The 17,286-nt window shown below is 38.8% G+C and overlaps 1 protein-coding gene across 2 annotated transcripts in view; it reads right to left on the bottom strand.

Annotated features, from left to right (window-relative positions):
• Nucleotides 1-1,504: 1,504 nt before the first annotated feature.
• Nucleotides 1,505-17,286, bottom strand: part of DPY19L4 (dpy-19 like 4) — a 34,968-nt gene continuing 19,186 nt past the window's right edge. The window contains exons 7-19 of one of the 2 annotated variants that reach the window (XM_083359384.1): nt 16,345-16,468; nt 14,548-14,682; nt 14,213-14,344; nt 14,027-14,125; nt 12,212-12,285; nt 10,124-10,282; nt 8,996-9,166; nt 7,724-7,844; nt 7,464-7,520; nt 6,505-6,587; nt 4,628-4,760; nt 3,596-3,754; nt 1,505-2,484 (exon numbers count right to left, since the gene is read on the bottom strand). In XM_083359384.1, the coding sequence (XP_083215510.1) occupies nt 2,320-2,484; nt 3,596-3,754; nt 4,628-4,760; nt 6,505-6,587; nt 7,464-7,520; nt 7,724-7,844; nt 8,996-9,166; nt 10,124-10,282; nt 12,212-12,285; nt 14,027-14,125; nt 14,213-14,344; nt 14,548-14,682; nt 16,345-16,468 (1,612 nt within the window). In that variant the 3' untranslated portion in view covers nt 1,505-2,319. The remainder of the gene's footprint in view (nt 2,485-3,595; nt 3,755-4,627; nt 4,761-6,504; nt 6,588-7,463; nt 7,521-7,723; nt 7,845-8,995; nt 9,167-10,123; nt 10,283-12,211; nt 12,286-14,026; nt 14,126-14,212; nt 14,345-14,547; nt 14,683-16,344; nt 16,469-17,286) is intronic. The other variant, XM_083359385.1, reaches the window with a different exon arrangement.

The following is a 17,286-nucleotide window of genomic DNA, read 5'->3' as shown; positions in this document are numbered from 1 at the left end:
CCGTTTCCCAGAGAGAGAAAAAACATTGGGAGCTGCAAAACTCATGCACGCGCACGCGCAAGGGGGGGAACTTGATTGAAGAGTTTAATTAAAAAGAAATAGAGGCTGCTGTGCATGAATTCTCTCTCTCTCTCTCTCTCTCTCTCTCTCAGAACTTCTAGTCAGCCTGCAAGCTGGCTTCATGCTGTTCTTGGACAAGCTGACACACATTCTTATTGGGCTGGCTCTCCTGCCCTGCTTTTTGCCACTTCTTGCTTCCTGTGGAGAGAAAGAGAGAGAGAGAGAAGGGAAGCGCAAGTGCCTCTCTCTGTCTCTGTCTCTCTCTCTCTGCAAATGGCAGAGGACGACTGGGAGCTGCAGAAGAAGGCTGAAAAAGCCACATGTGGCTCCAGAGCCGTGGGTTGCCGACCCGTGGCCTAGCCAATCAGATCAGGCAAATCAGCCCAGGGGGTCAGAGATGTCACAGCTGGATTGCCCTCACATGCAGCTGATTTGTAGTGGGGTTTTTTGTGGCAGCCGGCAGGGATAGCTTAAGGGAGTTGGCATTACAACTATCAGACCAAAGCCCTACCCTTTTTTAGATACACTTATGCACATATAAAAAAAAGGACAGAGCTTTGAGTGCATGGTTGTTGGCACTATCTTGAGCCAGCTTCTGGTATGGACATCCCTGGCAGGAGATCTCCAAACTCAATTAAATGTAAAATAAAACAATTACATTTTCAAATTCTTATGTTCAAGTAGCTTTGTCTTGCACAAAAAGGGCAGCATTGATTAGCTTCCCTTAAAAATCCCATACAAAACAATGATAAAATATTTTCAAAGTATTTTTTTCCTCTCTGGCTACTTAGTTAAGTATTTTATAATATTAAAGTCAGGAAAAAAATAATTTTAGGATAAAATACTTTTTCATCTTCAGGGCATACACTTAAATAACTCTTTTTAACTCAAGATCATGAGATCCAAAACAGGAATAATGCAGAGAGAAAAATAGAAAACAAAGTTTAAAAATAAAAAAGATGTAAAGAGCAAAGTTGTACTAAAACATAATAAAAAACTTTTATTTTATGAAAGTAAGCCAACTTACATTATTAGCTTGGTCAATAGTTTCACTTAGACTTCATTTTGTAGAAATATTTTAACCAGATAATTGCCACATTCGGATGTCAAGCCGGAAACCCAAATTTAATTTAAAAATACAACAAAAATGAATATGTAAATATGTTTTGCTTGCTCCAACATTCAAATGGATGAAGAAATAAGGAAGAAACAAAATTTAACTGTAGCTACCAAAATACATCAATATCCATAAACTAAATCTGATCTTTTATTTTGGCTTAGAAGAGCAAATGGGTGGAATACTCTTATTAAGCCAAAATGAATACTTTGTCCTGGTAATGACTAGGACAAAATGATGAATGCCAATAATTACACAAAAAGTATAAGCAACTAACAGAATAATCCACAAAGTGGCAAGTAGTTGAAGCTAAACTTCTAGATAGAATATGAGCCTTCAAACTTTTTTTATTAAAGGGTTACATTTTATGTTGGTTCATTACCTTTTTAGATAGAATATAAGAATACCTAAAATATATGGTTTACAGAACTGAAAGGAAATCTTTCTTATTTAATTCAACTTATTTAGAATACTATTATTGACTGGGTACCTAAACCAAAGCTTTCACCAAACATAGAGTATAATAATGCTCTACTAAAAATAATAATAAAAAAGCCCCAATTAGAGAATTGCTGTCCACCAACAGCTTAGCCTGCACAGCCTTATTCCTCAGTCTGTCTCTTATCATTGTTAGCCACTTGTCTCCCTACTTTTTCCGTTGTAACAAATTCCAGGAATATAATGGGATTTCCAAATGATGAAAATGGCAGAACATTCCCTATCCATCCCACTTCCAAACCCAGATATATGTGTATAACTGGAGAATAACGTCCAGCAAATTCTCTTTTCCCTTTTTTTTTTGTATTTGCCAACATAAATAATTATAACTAAGAAAGTAATTGCTATGCAACTGAAATCAAATTGATGTTAAAAATGAGGTTATTAAAGTTGAAAAGCTGGAAAAATGCCTTTTAATTCTTGGAAGACAGTTGTATCTTCTATAGTTCTGGAGCATATCTCTCTCTCTCGTTGTACCAGTTAATCTGCAGTAGTCATGCAGGATACACTAAGCAATTTGCATGTAGTCAGTGATATGCCTTTGTGTGCATCTGCAATTTATATGCAATAGAAAAAAGGTTTGTTGATACAGCCTTTTTAAAAATTCTGCAAAGTCCATCTTCAAAAGATAAGCTGCAAATTTCTCAGGACTGGAAAGATATTATAGAATTGATTTTATATACCAAGTAAGACCTATTCCAGTATACGCGTGTGAAGTAATTCACATATGGCGAATAGTTCATTTTGATCTCCTGACAAAACCGCCCGTGTTTTGAGTAGCCTGAGCTGTCATTTTCTTCATAATAAACCTAGAGGAAAGCAAGAAAACAATAAACAAGCAAAATTCATATTTAACTTCAGGGTGGAATCAAACACATTGTATATTGGGATTAATTAAATTTGTGTTTATAATGCCAATGTGAGAGTAGCAATATTACTATGATATTAAGTTCCGATGAAAGCACTTTATACAAAATGGAGCAATTTTTAAAAGTAAGAATGTTATAGGCATGTAACCAGTTAATTTTTTGGGGGGTGGGGTGGGGTTGTTAGATTTTTATTTCACTGTTTTTTTCCGTACACAACTCAAGGTGACGTTCATACCAATACTTCTGTCTCTAATTTCCTCCATAACAACAATTCTGTGAAGTGAGGTGGGCTGAGAATGACTGTCCCAAAGTCATCCAGCTGGTTTTGCCCAAGGAGGAACTAGAATTCAGAGACTTCTGATTCCTAGGCCACAATCTTAACCAATACTAGTAGTGTTCAATTTATGATTACTTGCTTAGAGACCAGTTAAGACAATGTTGAATGACTGGTTCCTGAACGATTTGCTGTCTCACTTCAAGCGTGTGTGTGTGTGTGTGTGTGTGTGTGTGTGTATACACGCACACACACATATACATACATCTATATATATATGTATGTATACTGCATTCACATTGTAGCATTGGGCTAAATGAAAAGAACTTGGTTTCAATGCACTGCTCAGCTGTGATTACCTTCTATGACTGCTTTTCAGAATTTTACACAGGTTATACAGATGAATAGGTCACAAGATCCTATGTAATATTTATCTGTAGCAATCACCATTAAGTAAGTGGATCTTGCTTCCGAGAAAATGTACTGAATTTGGCTCACTGGTTTGTAAAACACTTATTATGCAAATTAGTAATATATCCTGTAAACTCCCCAGCCTTTTGGGCACCAGGGACCGGTTCCGTGGAGAGAGGTTTTTCCACGGACCGGAGAGTGCAGGGTTTTGTGTGCTACCTGCATCTCGCGGATGAGGCTTTGCTTCTTTGTGCAGCCTGGTTGCTGGCATGCTGCAGCCCAGTACTGGTCCATGGACCAGTGGTTGGGAACCTTTGCTGTAAACTACCAAATCTGGTGGATGAATTATGTCACACTACTACTTACATGACCATTGGCAATATCTAATAAGTCTTTAACCCTGCATCCTCTCACTGGTCCAACTTCATTGCAAATTGAATCTTCTATGACCAGATACGTAGCTTTGTAAGATGTGAGTATTTTGTAGATATCCTCAGCTGATCTTTTGGAATAGATCTGAAAAATCTATGGATTTAAAAGATATTTAGTTTTTTAAATGTAATTTAAAAAGAAGATGAAAATATATATGTTTGAAGCAGCAGCTGGTTATCATTTCTGAAGAGAAGATGAGGGGGCTTGAGGCAAAACCACTCATCCTCTCCCCAGCTTAATCCAAAAAGGTGAGGAATTGCTGGATCGGCTATAGGGAGTGCTTATGGATAGGCCTATAGGGAAGCTCTGTGGGTTAGGACACTGAGTTTGTCGATCAAATGGTCGGCAGTTTGGTGGGTCGAATCCTGAGTGCCGTGTAACAGAGTGAGCACCTGTTACTCGTCCCAGCTTCTGCCAACCTAGCAGTTCGAAAGCACATAAAAAATGCAAGTAGAAAAATAGGGACCACTACGGTGGGAAGGTAACAGCGTTCCGTGCCCCTTTGGCGTCTAGTCATGCCAGCCACATGACCACGGAGACGTGCTTGGACAAGCGCTGGCTCTTCGGCTTTGAAACGGAGATGAGCAGCGGCCCCTCGAGTTGGAAACGACTAGCACGTGTGTGCGGGGGAACCTTTACCTATGGATAGGCCACAGTATGTAGAAGCTCCCCAGAATATAAAGTAAAGCTAGATGGAGGGGGCAGAGAGATGGGAGAATGTGACACATAGGACCAAGCCTTTAAAAAAAATGTCTGCAATTTCAGAATGGATTTCAGTGTCTTCCTGTGAATGATCTATCTGGACCCCTGGATAAAGAGCAGCTGCCACAAGTTTCTGAGATTGAGAAAGAGTATTGTACATTATCTATTTACCTATGAAATTTGAGTTCAGGTTATCTGAAAAAAAGTTCCAGTTTTAGTTTTACATGTAAGGCAGCTGCTATCTTAGGATAAATGGAGACTCACATTTTCATTTCTCTTTTGCAGGTCATCATTATTATACAGGGGTAGATTTGTTACCATCCATCCAGTGCACAGTCTGATTACACCCATTAATTGTGGACTTCCAGCAAAGATAGCAGCAATAGGAGCCTGTCTTCTGTAAAAAAAAAAACAAAAAAAAAAAAACACCAAGGCCTTTTTCTCTCACACATTCCATGAAGACACATGTGGAATTCAGAAATCCTGTTTGAGCCAGATCCTGTTTCTGAATATAAAGTTCAGTTCATAGTAAGAATCCAGATGGTGTTTTTATAAATAGCTCACCCGTAATAAGTAAAAAGACTTGCCTCCTTGCTAGTTCATAGAAAAATCGTTATAATGAAATTACAAAAGGATTGACCCAATTGACTTAGGAGGCAAAAGATTTCTAACAGGAAATAGTTCAGTTGCTGAAATGCTGGTAACCTAATGCCCATGACTTCAATAAATCTTAAAACAATTTTGTAACTGCTGAACAGTTTGGACCCATGTCAACTATAGATATTTTCTCCTTCCTTCTTATCTCATGTAAACTGAACTGTTTCGTGCTGATTTGTCTTCCCGGCTTGTTTAAAAGGAATCAAGTCAGAGTTCTTGATTCAAATATTAATGCTAAAGAAACCATGCTTTGTACAAATGTATCAAGATGGTTTCTAAAGCAGACCTGGCATTCTATGGCACACAGGTCACATATGGTCTGTTATGGCCCATGCGCCACATCCAGCTCTCCTGTGTAGCCCGTAATAGCAATGGTGGCAGCAGTGGCCATGGTGGCGGCAATAGTGGCAACAGCCCTATTAGTTTGGCTTCTGAAGAGTCCCAATTTCCCATGTGGCCGCATGGGAAAATCAATTGCCCACCCCTGTTCTAAAGCCTTCTCAATCACCATGTAATAATCAAATTTCAAAAATGTGAAAATGATAGTATATCATTTAAAGCTCGTGATTAAACTAGATCAGATAACAGCTCTATAGCTACTCCCAAAAGTTGAATAGCATAGCTTGCAAGAAGCCTGGATAAACTTGGGAAAGAACTCTTGAACCCACTATATTTAATTTAATAATAATTTAATTTTTATACCGCCCTTCTCCCGAAGGACTCAGGGCAGTGAACAGGGCAATACATAATAAAAAACAGAATACAAAAATTAAAAAGTAATTAAACCATTATGCCCGTAATAAATAATACATATTAAAATTAAAACTATTTATAAAAACCCAACCCCATCCCATCAGACCAGGCCAGCTTGTTCGAAAAAGAAGGTTTTGAGATCGCGCCGGAAGGAGCGAAGGTCGGGGGCCATCCGGAGCTCGACCGGTAAGCGGTTCCAAAGGTCTGGCGCGCCCACAGAGGACGCTCTCTCCCTGGGGGCCACCAATCGGCATTCTTTGATCGGCGGCACCCTGAGGAGGCCCTCTCTGTGGGAGCGTACTGGACGGAGGGAAGTTGACGCCGGCCGCAGGTGTTGCCGTAGGTAATCCGGACCCATGCCATGAAGGGCTTTGTAAGTCATCACTAACACTTTGAACCTCACCCGGAGAGCAACCGGTAGCCAATGCAGCTCGCGGAGCAAAGGTGTAACATGGGAGTATCGGGAAACCCCCAAGACAACTCGCGCGGCTGCATTCTGCACCAGTTGAAGTCTCCGGGTGGACCTCAAGGGCAGCCCCATGTAGAGAGCATTACAGTAGTCTAGACGAGAAGTCACGAGCGCATGAGTGACTGTACGCAAGGCATCCCGGTCTAGATAGGGCCGCAACTGGCGCACCAGGCGAACCTGGGCAAAGGCCCCCCCCATATGATGAATGATTACTGTGAATTACCAAAATATACAGCAGATAGGAAAAAAAAAGATTACTTACTTAATCCAGGTCATGAGTCCTACAGTATCAGGGTCATAAAATTCTTGGAGCTCTGAGAGTTCCGCCATTATCCTAGGAAAAAACTAAAAGGAAGCACCAAGGCTATGAACTGTGGGAAGACAAATTACAAAACTTTAAATAATGCAGGAAAGTGGACTAAAAACACCTTTCTAGCTTTACCATCAAACCATACTTTGCATGCTCAAAATCCATTTGCTACCTATAGCAAAATTCACTTCCTTTGTCATAACCCACCTTAATAGAAATGCATCTTTGGGGCTCAAGTACATCTAGTTAAATTTCAGAGCTTATTAATATAAGTACTAATTTTGTTATGTTATTCAATATCATTCAGAGAACCTTTTAAAACATTGTTAGAATTGCATGTGAGATCAAGCTAAAACCGCCTTCAAGCCCAGTTCATGCAATTTTCTTGGCAGCAATATAAAAACCTTTGCCCACAGCTTTCTTCCAGGATACTTCTCATTCTAGCTAAAGCGTTACTCAATCTTGCCAACTTTAAGATGTGTGGACTTCAACTTCCAGAATTCCCCAGTCAGTATGCTGGCTGAGGAATTCTGGGAGTTAAAGCCCACACATCTCAAAGTTGCTAAGGTTGGGAAATACTGCTCTAGCTTATTGTCTTAGTATTCATTGATATTTCTCATCCAAATGCCAATCTTGCATAGCTTGTGAATCCAAGGTCAGCCAAGTCCAGTCACTGCTAAGACAAAAAATACTATCTAGTATCTACAATTTTAAGTCCTGTTTTAAGTAAAGACATTTGGTTAAATGTCTTTATAGGAAAATTTCTGTGTGCAAGATTGCTATACATAACTGTATAGCAACTGTATCAAAACCAAGTATTAGCTGTATCATTAAATCTTCCAATACTGTGCATAGTTAATAGGAGAAGGGGAAAGGCAATATTTATATTTTATATAATATTCTATTCTTACCTCTTTCCACAAACTAAACCCTATAATAGCTGGAACAGCCATACTCAGAATGAGAGCCTAAAAGAGTAAATAGACACATAAAATAGTTACATTGTTTAGGAGTTTATTTTTGGTTTCCACCCATGCAGATTCTTTCAAATCACTACTATACATGTCTTGGGGCTACAATTCTACTTAGGAATACATCCCATTGATCTTTTTATATGCTTACTGGTAAATACAGCCATTCCTTATAGTCACTATAAACAAGATGAACTCACCAGCAGAACAGGGTGCACAGTTTTCAGTCGGATCCACTTGAAAAGAGTCATCCAAAGCTGAGGGGAACAGACTCCAAATGCCGCAATCATACAAACATATGGAGTCCACACATATTTCATTCTAGAGAAACAATACAAATCCAGAAAGAAGATAAGGTGTGGAACCGATGTGGCAAAAAGGACAGGTTTGGCAGAATCCTCTGAACTCAAACTTGAGAAATGAGAATAGACTTAAATTTCATCTGCACTATATTGATACTTCTGCAATTCTAAGATAGCCTCATAGGAACCAATTTCATGTGCCCCAACAAGAAGCAAAACGGAAATCTGTGGAGCATTTGTAACAAACTTTGCAAGTAGATTTCTAGGTAAAAGTCAGTTACTATATGAACGCTTTCCTTGCACCAACTGGCACCAGTGGTTTCTGAGAAGTCAAGAACAAATGGCATCACATTCTTCCTCTTCTTCTTCTGATGTCAAGTATCAGGATGATCAAGCCTCTTATAGTGCCAAAAAACTAGGTGTATTCTATGCGTATCTAAGCAATTCTTTTTATTTATCAGTGCCCAAAGGTCCATCGTTTCAGCTCAACAGGAATGTCAGCTATTTGTACCTATAAGATTTGCAAGTCCCTGGAAGATTCACCTATGTGTGACTTTTCTTTAAGGTTGGGTAATATCACATATTATACTAAACAATAAAACAATACTACTACCCTATCAATATGAACATTGGTTATTCAGAAATGTGGTCTTGATTCTGTATTTTTCCCTAAATTAGGAACAGCAGTTAATGTTTCCCCACCATATCTGTTCGCTCACATATAAGGGCAACATATAAGTTCTGTTTTCTAAGAGTCCCAAAGGTGCTTTTTCAAAAGGCAACTTGACTTCCTTGTTTTTCTTTGAAGACATTTCGCTTCTCATCCAAGAAGCTTCTTAAGCTCTGACTGGATGGTGGGGAATGGAAGGATCTACTGTGTTACTAATTCTCACCTTTATGCTAAACACACTTTGATGAGTACAGAAGTAACAATGAGAAATTCACTTAAACAGATTCCCACTGCAAGTCTCCCTGCTTAAATCCTCTTCCATATAAAGGTGCTTGTAATTCAAGCCTGTTATTAACCAGCCACAAGTATTTCTTTAAAAATCATAACCCCTGTTATCCATGTCCAGAGAATTTTTTTAAAATCCATATGTATAATATAAACAGTAGTATCTTCCACATTCCCAGTGAAAATAAATCCATGCAGCCTTCTCACAGACTCACCCTTCCATCATCATAGAAAGCAGCCCCAAGGAAACTGTGTGCAATATATGGTAGGCTACTTCTGGTCTCTCACCAATCCCGCTCTCATGTGTGGTTGGATTGTTGACTTGTTTATTGCTGTGGCATCGAAAGAGAAAAGACGAATCATCACACACCTCTCTCTCATGGAGTCTGCTTGACAATTAAATGACCTGTCAGACCCAACAACTGCACTCTTCGTTATGTTTTTCTCTTAAATCTAAACTCTGATGTCTTAACAATAATTCAAGAAAACGATGTAGCAAAGGAGTTACCAAGGACAGAATAAGGTTCAAACACTTCCAGGCATTCTAAATATGTACTGTAACGTATTGATCAATAAACAGAATGTGAATGGATAGTGAATTCTGCCCAGTTCAAGAACTCATCACAAATTCTTGGATTTTTCTATTTATCTATAAATGCTTTCTAACATTAAGATTTTTTTTAAAATAGTCATAAGGTATTTGCAACAGGGTCCAATTATAGACCTGGAAGTATTTGAGGGGGAAAATGGAAGAAAGTCTACAAGAAACACAAAGACAGCTCATCTTTCTGACTAATTTTGAAGATGAAGGATAAAAGCATTAAACATATATGCAAATGTACCATGCAAATATCATAGCTTATACCAGGGGTCAGCAACCTGAAACAATGAAAGAGCCACTCGGAACCGGTTCCCTCACAAAAGGAAAAACTGGGAGCCGCAAAAAATGTGTGCACATGCGCGTACATGTGCGCATGCGCAGAACAGGGTTTGACTGAAGAGTGGAGCCAAGGCAAGATATGCACCTACCCTGCATATTTGAATTGATTGGTTGAACTTTTTTAGTCCCACTTTTTTTTGGGGGGGGGACTGCACATGGCAGAGGACTGGGAGCCGCAGGAGATGGTTGAAAGAGCCACATGCGGCTCCGGAGCCACGGGTTGCAGACCTGTGGCTTATACCATATGCAAAGGAAGTTAGAATTCAAATTTAACTCTACCACTTTATTCAGCTTGGAAGCCTCTTATGCAATATGTAATGGGTGTATCACTTACATCAATCAACTAGCATCTACAAAAGCTATGGAAGAAAAAATGAAACTTGATTAAAAAAAAACAACTTACCCCATTCTCCTAAAGGAAGCCTGACCCACAGAAGCAAGGCAAATAATTAGCACCAAAATGTAGAATGGCAATAGTGAAGAATGAGTGAGCCGCAAGAAGAAATCTTGGGATGGTGTCTGAAGTGACTCTTGACAAAGCAGCCAATTAACTGTGAAGTTCCTGTTAATGTCAGTGAAAGTGAATACATTAAATAACCAGACATGATCCCAGCCAATCAGAATAATGTGTTGTACTGACTTGATTTGCATGGAAAAGGCTATTCCCTCAATATGTTTTCATTTTCCACCAAAATAAATGTTTAAAAGAGCAAGCAACCAGCCGTTTATAAGGCTTTATTTCCCCAGTTTTATTTATTTATTTGTTAAATTTTTATGCTGCCCATTTTCCCTATAAACTCTGTTTAGAAAAATCATCATCTAAAGCAGAGATGCTCAGTTTGGCCTTTCAATGGCAAACTAGGGATATTCTCCAAAGTAGAACAATGAGAATAAAGAAGAGTGTATAGCTATAAATGTGCTGTAAGTTAATGTACACCTTAATTAAAATGCTTTTTTCACAGTTGCTGAATAATTTTCTTCTTTGGATGCCTTAAAATTAAGATTTGAAGGCATGTTTTGGAAAGTCTTGGGGACCACTCTTAAGTTTTCCAGGGGCCAGATGTATGTTTGGCTTGAATCTATTCAACCCATATTTTATCCAGAATTTTTCCACCCTCACAGCTTGTGAGCATTTCCCTCCTTTGCAGAAAGACAACTTGATGCTCTCAGTTGAAGCTTCTTTCCCAGTACACAAGCATGTTTCTTTTTTTTTCTCAAATGTTCCATTTGCTTCCTCCCTTGCCGTCTCTCTCTACCAGTTACTTCTGCAGTGTTTTCCGTTTAACTCCTCAATCTGTCTTTTAGCTTCTCCCTTGAGATTACAGTCCTCACTTAACTACAAGCTACTCCTGAGATCTCTCACTAAATAAGACATAATGCCTCCTTAAGTAACACCAGCTGCCTGCAATTAGTGCAGGTTCGAGTCCCACCAGGCTCAAGGTTGACTCAGCCTTCCATCCTTCCGAGGTAGGTAAAATGAGGACCCAGATTGTTGGGGGCAATTAAGCTGACTTTGTAATAATGCTGCTTGGGGGGGCGAAAGCCCTAATAAGCAGGCATATACATAGAATGAAGGCTATTGCTAAGCACATTGATTTGTGCTTTAGATTGTAAGTCGCCCTGAGTCTTCGGAGAAGGGTGGGATATAAATGGGATTTTAAAAAAAAGACATGTTTTGTGGAAGCCCACTAGATGATGCTGAGTTCTTATTTCTATCAACCCTAGGCAGCATGCTTAATGATCAGGGCTGATTGAATTGGAATTAGAAACGTTCCACAAGAAAAAAAGGATAAAGCATAGCAAACAAAAGGAATATATAAAATTATTCTCCATTTGCTGCTTGGTAATTTATTGTGTTCTTACTGGTAGTAGAACATTGGTTTACAGAGGACTAGAGACTCATCTTTATTCAGCAATTATTCTGGCTTCTAAGACTTTGCCTGCACAGTTCACAGCATTTCCTCAAGGACAGAAGCATACATTTAAAAAAGCCCAGAGATGTCCCAGCTGCTAACTAAGTATCTGCTTATGTTAACTGCTACTAGGTGTGGGCAGAGAAGATACTCAAAGCTGATGCAATGCCCTCATCCAGTGCTTCTAGCACATAATTATAAGGACCGTGCAGGGATTCTCACTGGATCTCTCAAAGGCCTTGAAGTGTCAATGGAACACCTGTCTGCACCATTAAAAGTGCAGCAGCGGAAGCAGTCACAGGAAACATCAGCTTTTGAGAATACTACAACTACACTGTTAAGTACCACCAATCCCTTTTGGAAACCAAATTAAAAATGCTGTCTAATAAGTATGTGTTGTTTGAGCAGAGGTTGGATTCCCCTTTGTTAAAATTTAGAGCATAACTCAAAACATACCCATTTTACCCATACCTTTTAGAATTATGCTTATTTATTTGATTTATAAACTATCACCATATACAGGTATTAAAATAAAAATAATTATTTTGCAATTAGATAGATCGTTACTTCAAACTTACTTATTTGTATTCAATCCCAATTTTGCTTCTAGGACTTTAATTACATGCTCATTTTCTTTATGGGAAATAAATGTCTGAAAAAGGGAAGACACACTGCATATAGATAGCATTCTTTTCAGATAACAGAATTATATGAGATTAGATAAGTATCATTTGATTACTGGCATTACATTTTCTAACATAAAACAAATTTATGTAACAAAGACTGAAGGGAAGCCTTTATCTGTCAAATATGGTTGCTCTATCTTCTTTCTGTGTTCTTCACCCAGCCATGGAGTCCAACAAAATCTGGAGATCCCTTTAAAAAGAGACCACAAGAGGATGGAGTCTTGTAAACATGATTACTAAAAATCTTACTGGAGAGGTAAGAGCATGGGTCTATCTGCAAAAACTGGGAATATAAGGAATTCATTTGAAATTTCATTAGCTATTAGCAGTTTTTCAATAAATATAGAAGGTAGTCCTCGGCTTACAACCACAATTGAACTCCAAATTTCTGTCACTAAATGAGACAGTTGTTAAGTGAGTTTTGCCCCACTTTACAACCTTTCTTGCCACAGTTGTTAAGTGACTTACTGCAATTGTTAGGTCAGCAACATGGTTAAATGATTCGGACTGCTCCATTGACTTTGCTTGTCAGAAGGTTGCTGTCAGGACCCACCCCAATTCACATCTTAGGAAAGAAAGAACTCTTGAAACAGGAATTATCCAAAAGGAGCTTTTACTAAAACATATTTGGTGATGGAATACTAGACAGGATCTGAAATTGTGTTACAGATTGGTACTTTTAAAGAGTCCGGAGTCAAACCCCTCCCCTCAAACCATCTGGTCAGTCCTGGATCAATGAAAATTCAGGTGTCAAACCCTTCCATGGGAAAGAGGGATCTTCCCATGCCTTTACCTCCTTCCTTTTTAGATTCTAATTGGAGATACAAACCAGATCTCTTCCCCCCCCCTTCCTTTGTTGTTCTCAGTTCAAAGGTACTTGCCCTGGTCTTTGAAGACAGCCTCCCGGCAGGCTGAATAAACAATCCTTGCACCTATTAACATCTTCTCTTCTCCTTTGAAAAATGGCAGAATCCAGGGAATGGTATAAGATTTTAGAAACATACAGATAGTTTTATGAATGGGATATAAATGGATTCTGACAGTTGCAAAAGGTGATCACGTGATCCTGGGACACTGCAGCTGTCATATGAGTTAGCTGCCAAGTGTCCAAATTTCGATCATGTGACCATGGGGTTGCTGCAATGGTCATAAGTGTGAAAAATAGTCATAAGTCACTTTTATAGTGGCATAACTTTGAACGGTCACTAAATGAACAGTTGTAAGTCAAGGACTACCTGTATATTATACTACAAAACTGGTTAATGATGCTTTGTGGCAGGTATTTATGTTTTTGCTTGAGTAGCCTTTGTTTTTACTATACTTGCTAATCAAAAAGTTGGCTGGAGTTTGGAAGCAGCCCACTACATCCTTGTTTTAACTCCACTCACACATGCCCCCATGCCCAAATTTTCCCATCAACACCTTATGTATGTAAAAAAGCAGCTTAGACATATTAGGAATTTTAATATCATTTTACTACTCCACTCTAGTATTTTCTAATCTAGTATCCTTGTATGTTCCATTTTCTTTCCTATAACTCTACTATTCAGAGAAGTTTGGCTGACTTAGTCCATTAACTATTTTACCAGTTTAAAAAAACCCACTGGGAAATAGTTTTATCAGAAGTTTCGTCCTCTTGGAATTTACATATGGTTTACTTGTATTGTTGTGCACAATTAAATGAAAGTTTTTAAAGATAAAGATTACCTTCATTGTAAGATTCAAAGTCACTGTGACCGTGAATACCAAATAAAAATAGATGACTTTCAGCATCCTTGAAAGAAGAGTTCCCTTTTTCATATTCATCTACAAAAAAGCAACAGACCTGTTTATTTCTTGATAGAAACCTTAATACAGAGAAGTGCATAACTACAATAATGTCTCCAACGTTACCTGAAGGTATTTTGCCAGCAAGGCTGTGGCAGCAAAGCTTAATAACGGAGATACTAATAAAGCTGGATTCTCAAATTGCAACACATATCCCAAGAAGAGGGAAAACAGGTAGATTTTATATATTTCATGCACCTATGGATAGGGAAATAAAACATCAACGTGCCTTGATTTTTTAAAAATTCTGAGTTGCAGCTGCACAATAATTTGCCCTCTGTCCTCTGTTTTTTTCCCCAAGTCCACCCCAATCCTTCAGATGGAGTTTATTGAAGGCAAAGAAAACAAAGCAGAATCTGAATTTAAACGTATATAATGAATGTGTTGGAATGTCCAAATACCTTCTCTGTCTGTGTGAACCCTATGACATCAAGCAGAAAAAGAGAGACCGCTTGGATAAACAATAGATAATGACTGTATTCCCACATCATCATAAAAGTGTATGTTGAAGCACTGACCAGCAGGTAGCAAAATCTCTGAGAAAGAGCATAAGAAGGAAGAGAAAGAGGAGGAGAAGAAAAGGGAAACGATGTTTTAAAGTGCATTACAAATAGCCAATTAAACTTAGGAACTTTGAATGTATATTGGGAAAGACAAGGTAGAATTGTTTGGGAGTTTTGTTAAGAGTGCATTTCCAGATGGATCTAATCAGAAACTCCATTAAATGCAATCTGGCCACGGTATGCAGGAATTCACATTTTCCTCTGGTTGCTTCTTTCCACAGGCACTGCTGGGCTGCTTGCCTGCTTCCATCTGAAGAGACAGTAATTGGTGAACTCTCCCCCCCCCACACTGTAATTTTAGCAGTGGATTGGCGAAGTACCGAGGTGTCCAGCTGCTTTTATGCAGCCACCTCTCCTCATTTCTGCTCTTTTTGGCCCCCTGCCCACTGCGTGTCTTAATTCCAAGTGATTAATTACAAGTTTGGCTAGATAAGATTGCTGGGCCAGTAATATGCAGACAGTAATATTCAAGTTTTTGCTTCAGTGTGAGAGAAGCAGTGGACCTTTCTTTTCTTTTGTTTTTTTCTTAACCAAGTAAAACTGACAAGCGTTTTGCACCAGTGATAGGGGGAATGGTAAGACAATGGGATCTTCTTCTCTACTGCTCTGTCTACCAACAGGCACAACAAATGGAAAAGTGTCAGGTATAAAGGGAAAAAAGGTAAAGGTAAAGGTTCCCCCGCACATGCGTGCTAGTCGTTTCCAACTCTAGGGGCCGGTGCTCATCTCCGTTTCAAAGCCGAAGAGCCAGCGCTTGTCCGAGGACGTCTCTGTGGTCATGTGGCCGGCATGACTAGACGCCAAAGGCGCACGGAACGCTGTTACCTTCCCACTGTAGTGGTCCCTATTTTTCTACTTGCATTTTTACGTGCTTTCGAACTGCTAGGTTGGCAGAAGCTGGGACGACCTTCTGATCAACAAGCTCAGCGTCCTAACCCACTGAGCCACCGCGTCCCTTTATAAAGGGAAAAGTGTCATACAAAAGATCTATCAATGGAAACTACAGGGCCTCAAATACTTGCCCACAGAAAGGAAAGTGGTTGCACTTGTCTTCCTGGCACAGGTGGGAGGGGCAAAAAAGCAGGGGAATCTAGAAACCAAGGACTAGCAAAGTCCAAATGGAACATTAGTCTATCTCTGCAGCCAGAACAAAGGAGGGGCTTTAAATATGGAGCACGACTTCTCAAGCCACTTTCATTTACAGGCAGTTTTCACACAAGAGTCACGTAGCTTAAGGCAGCAGTATGGAAGAGCCCAATGTTTGAACTTACTGTTGCAAAGCAAAATGTTGGAAATCTCTTTTGAAAAAAAGAATCAGGAGGAAGAGAATTCCAGCAAGAGGTCATAATTACCACAAACAAACTCAAGGTCAGATGTTTTAACAGCAGAGATTGGCAGAATATGACCACACTTTCAAAATAAATAGTTTCCTGGTTCAGAAGGAATAATATGCTTTACCAAACACGGATATCTTTCTAAAAAACCAAATGTACAAGAAGCAAACACAAAACTGGTTCTATTCTCTCAAAAGCATATTGACCCAAAGTTATTTTGACCCACCAATAATTCTACTTTACATCCTTTTAAAATCATTTTTTTACTGTTTTATTTCCACTTCAAACACTTTTCTCTTACCTCAGCGGAGGAATTTATATTATTCTTTAAATAGCCTGTTAGAGCTGCAATTTGACAAGCAAAATATGGCAGAGCCCAGTTCTCCCTAGCCGGGATTGAATAATCTATTCTTGTTGTGTCCGCTCTAAAAAGCAAGCAGAAAAAAACCAATGTACTGACTTTCTTTTATAACATGAATATTCAATTATGCAGTATGATTGTGAGGATTGGGGATTGATCATAGTCTTCTTATTTAATTTACAAGCTTTATATAGCTAGAAACACGTTCCACTGAAAGTAGATACCATTTTTCACTTGCCAACCTTGAAAAAAACTTAATATCTGAATAAGAGACCAGTAGAAAATTCTATCTTTGTAAGGTAAACTTGGAAGTAAAAAATGTATTCTCAGAGAAAGCCACAACAACCACTTCTGTATGATACTGAGAAAAAACAGGAATATGTCTATTTAATCATTAAGAATGGATTAAGAAGAGATTTTGACAGCCATTTGTCTGAAATGGTATTAGGGTTTCCTGCCTGAGCAGGGGGTTGGACTAGATGACCTCCAAAGTACCTTCCAACATTATTATGATGATGATGATGATGATTCAACCTTGATTTGAAGGAGAAATCACTACAACTGCAGCACAATGTCAACTGCAATGAATTTCAATGTATTTCTCATTCTATCAAACAGGCAAATGTTAGTAACAGATGATCAGTCATAACAACTTGAGAAGTATTTTTCTTCCAATAATTCCAATCAGAAAATATTACTCAATGGAAACTGCATACATATCTGCCAATAGAACATTCCATTAAGGTTTCACCAATCCCAGCTGCTTGCTTTGTTAAGGCAAGAAAACAAGAGTTCAGTGATAAAAGAAATATCCTTGAAGAGGATGAAATAGTCATCCACAGTTCCAAAAGCAGCCATGCGAGTTGTGATGGGAGTCTCCCG

The sequence above is a fragment of the Vipera ursinii genome (assembly GCF_947247035.1).
Source record: "Vipera ursinii genome assembly, chromosome: 3".
Classification (NCBI taxonomy): domain Eukaryota; kingdom Metazoa; phylum Chordata; class Lepidosauria; order Squamata; family Viperidae; genus Vipera; species Vipera ursinii.
The sequence above is the reverse complement of the archived record's forward strand: the minus strand, read 5'-3'. Positions and strand labels throughout refer to the sequence as shown.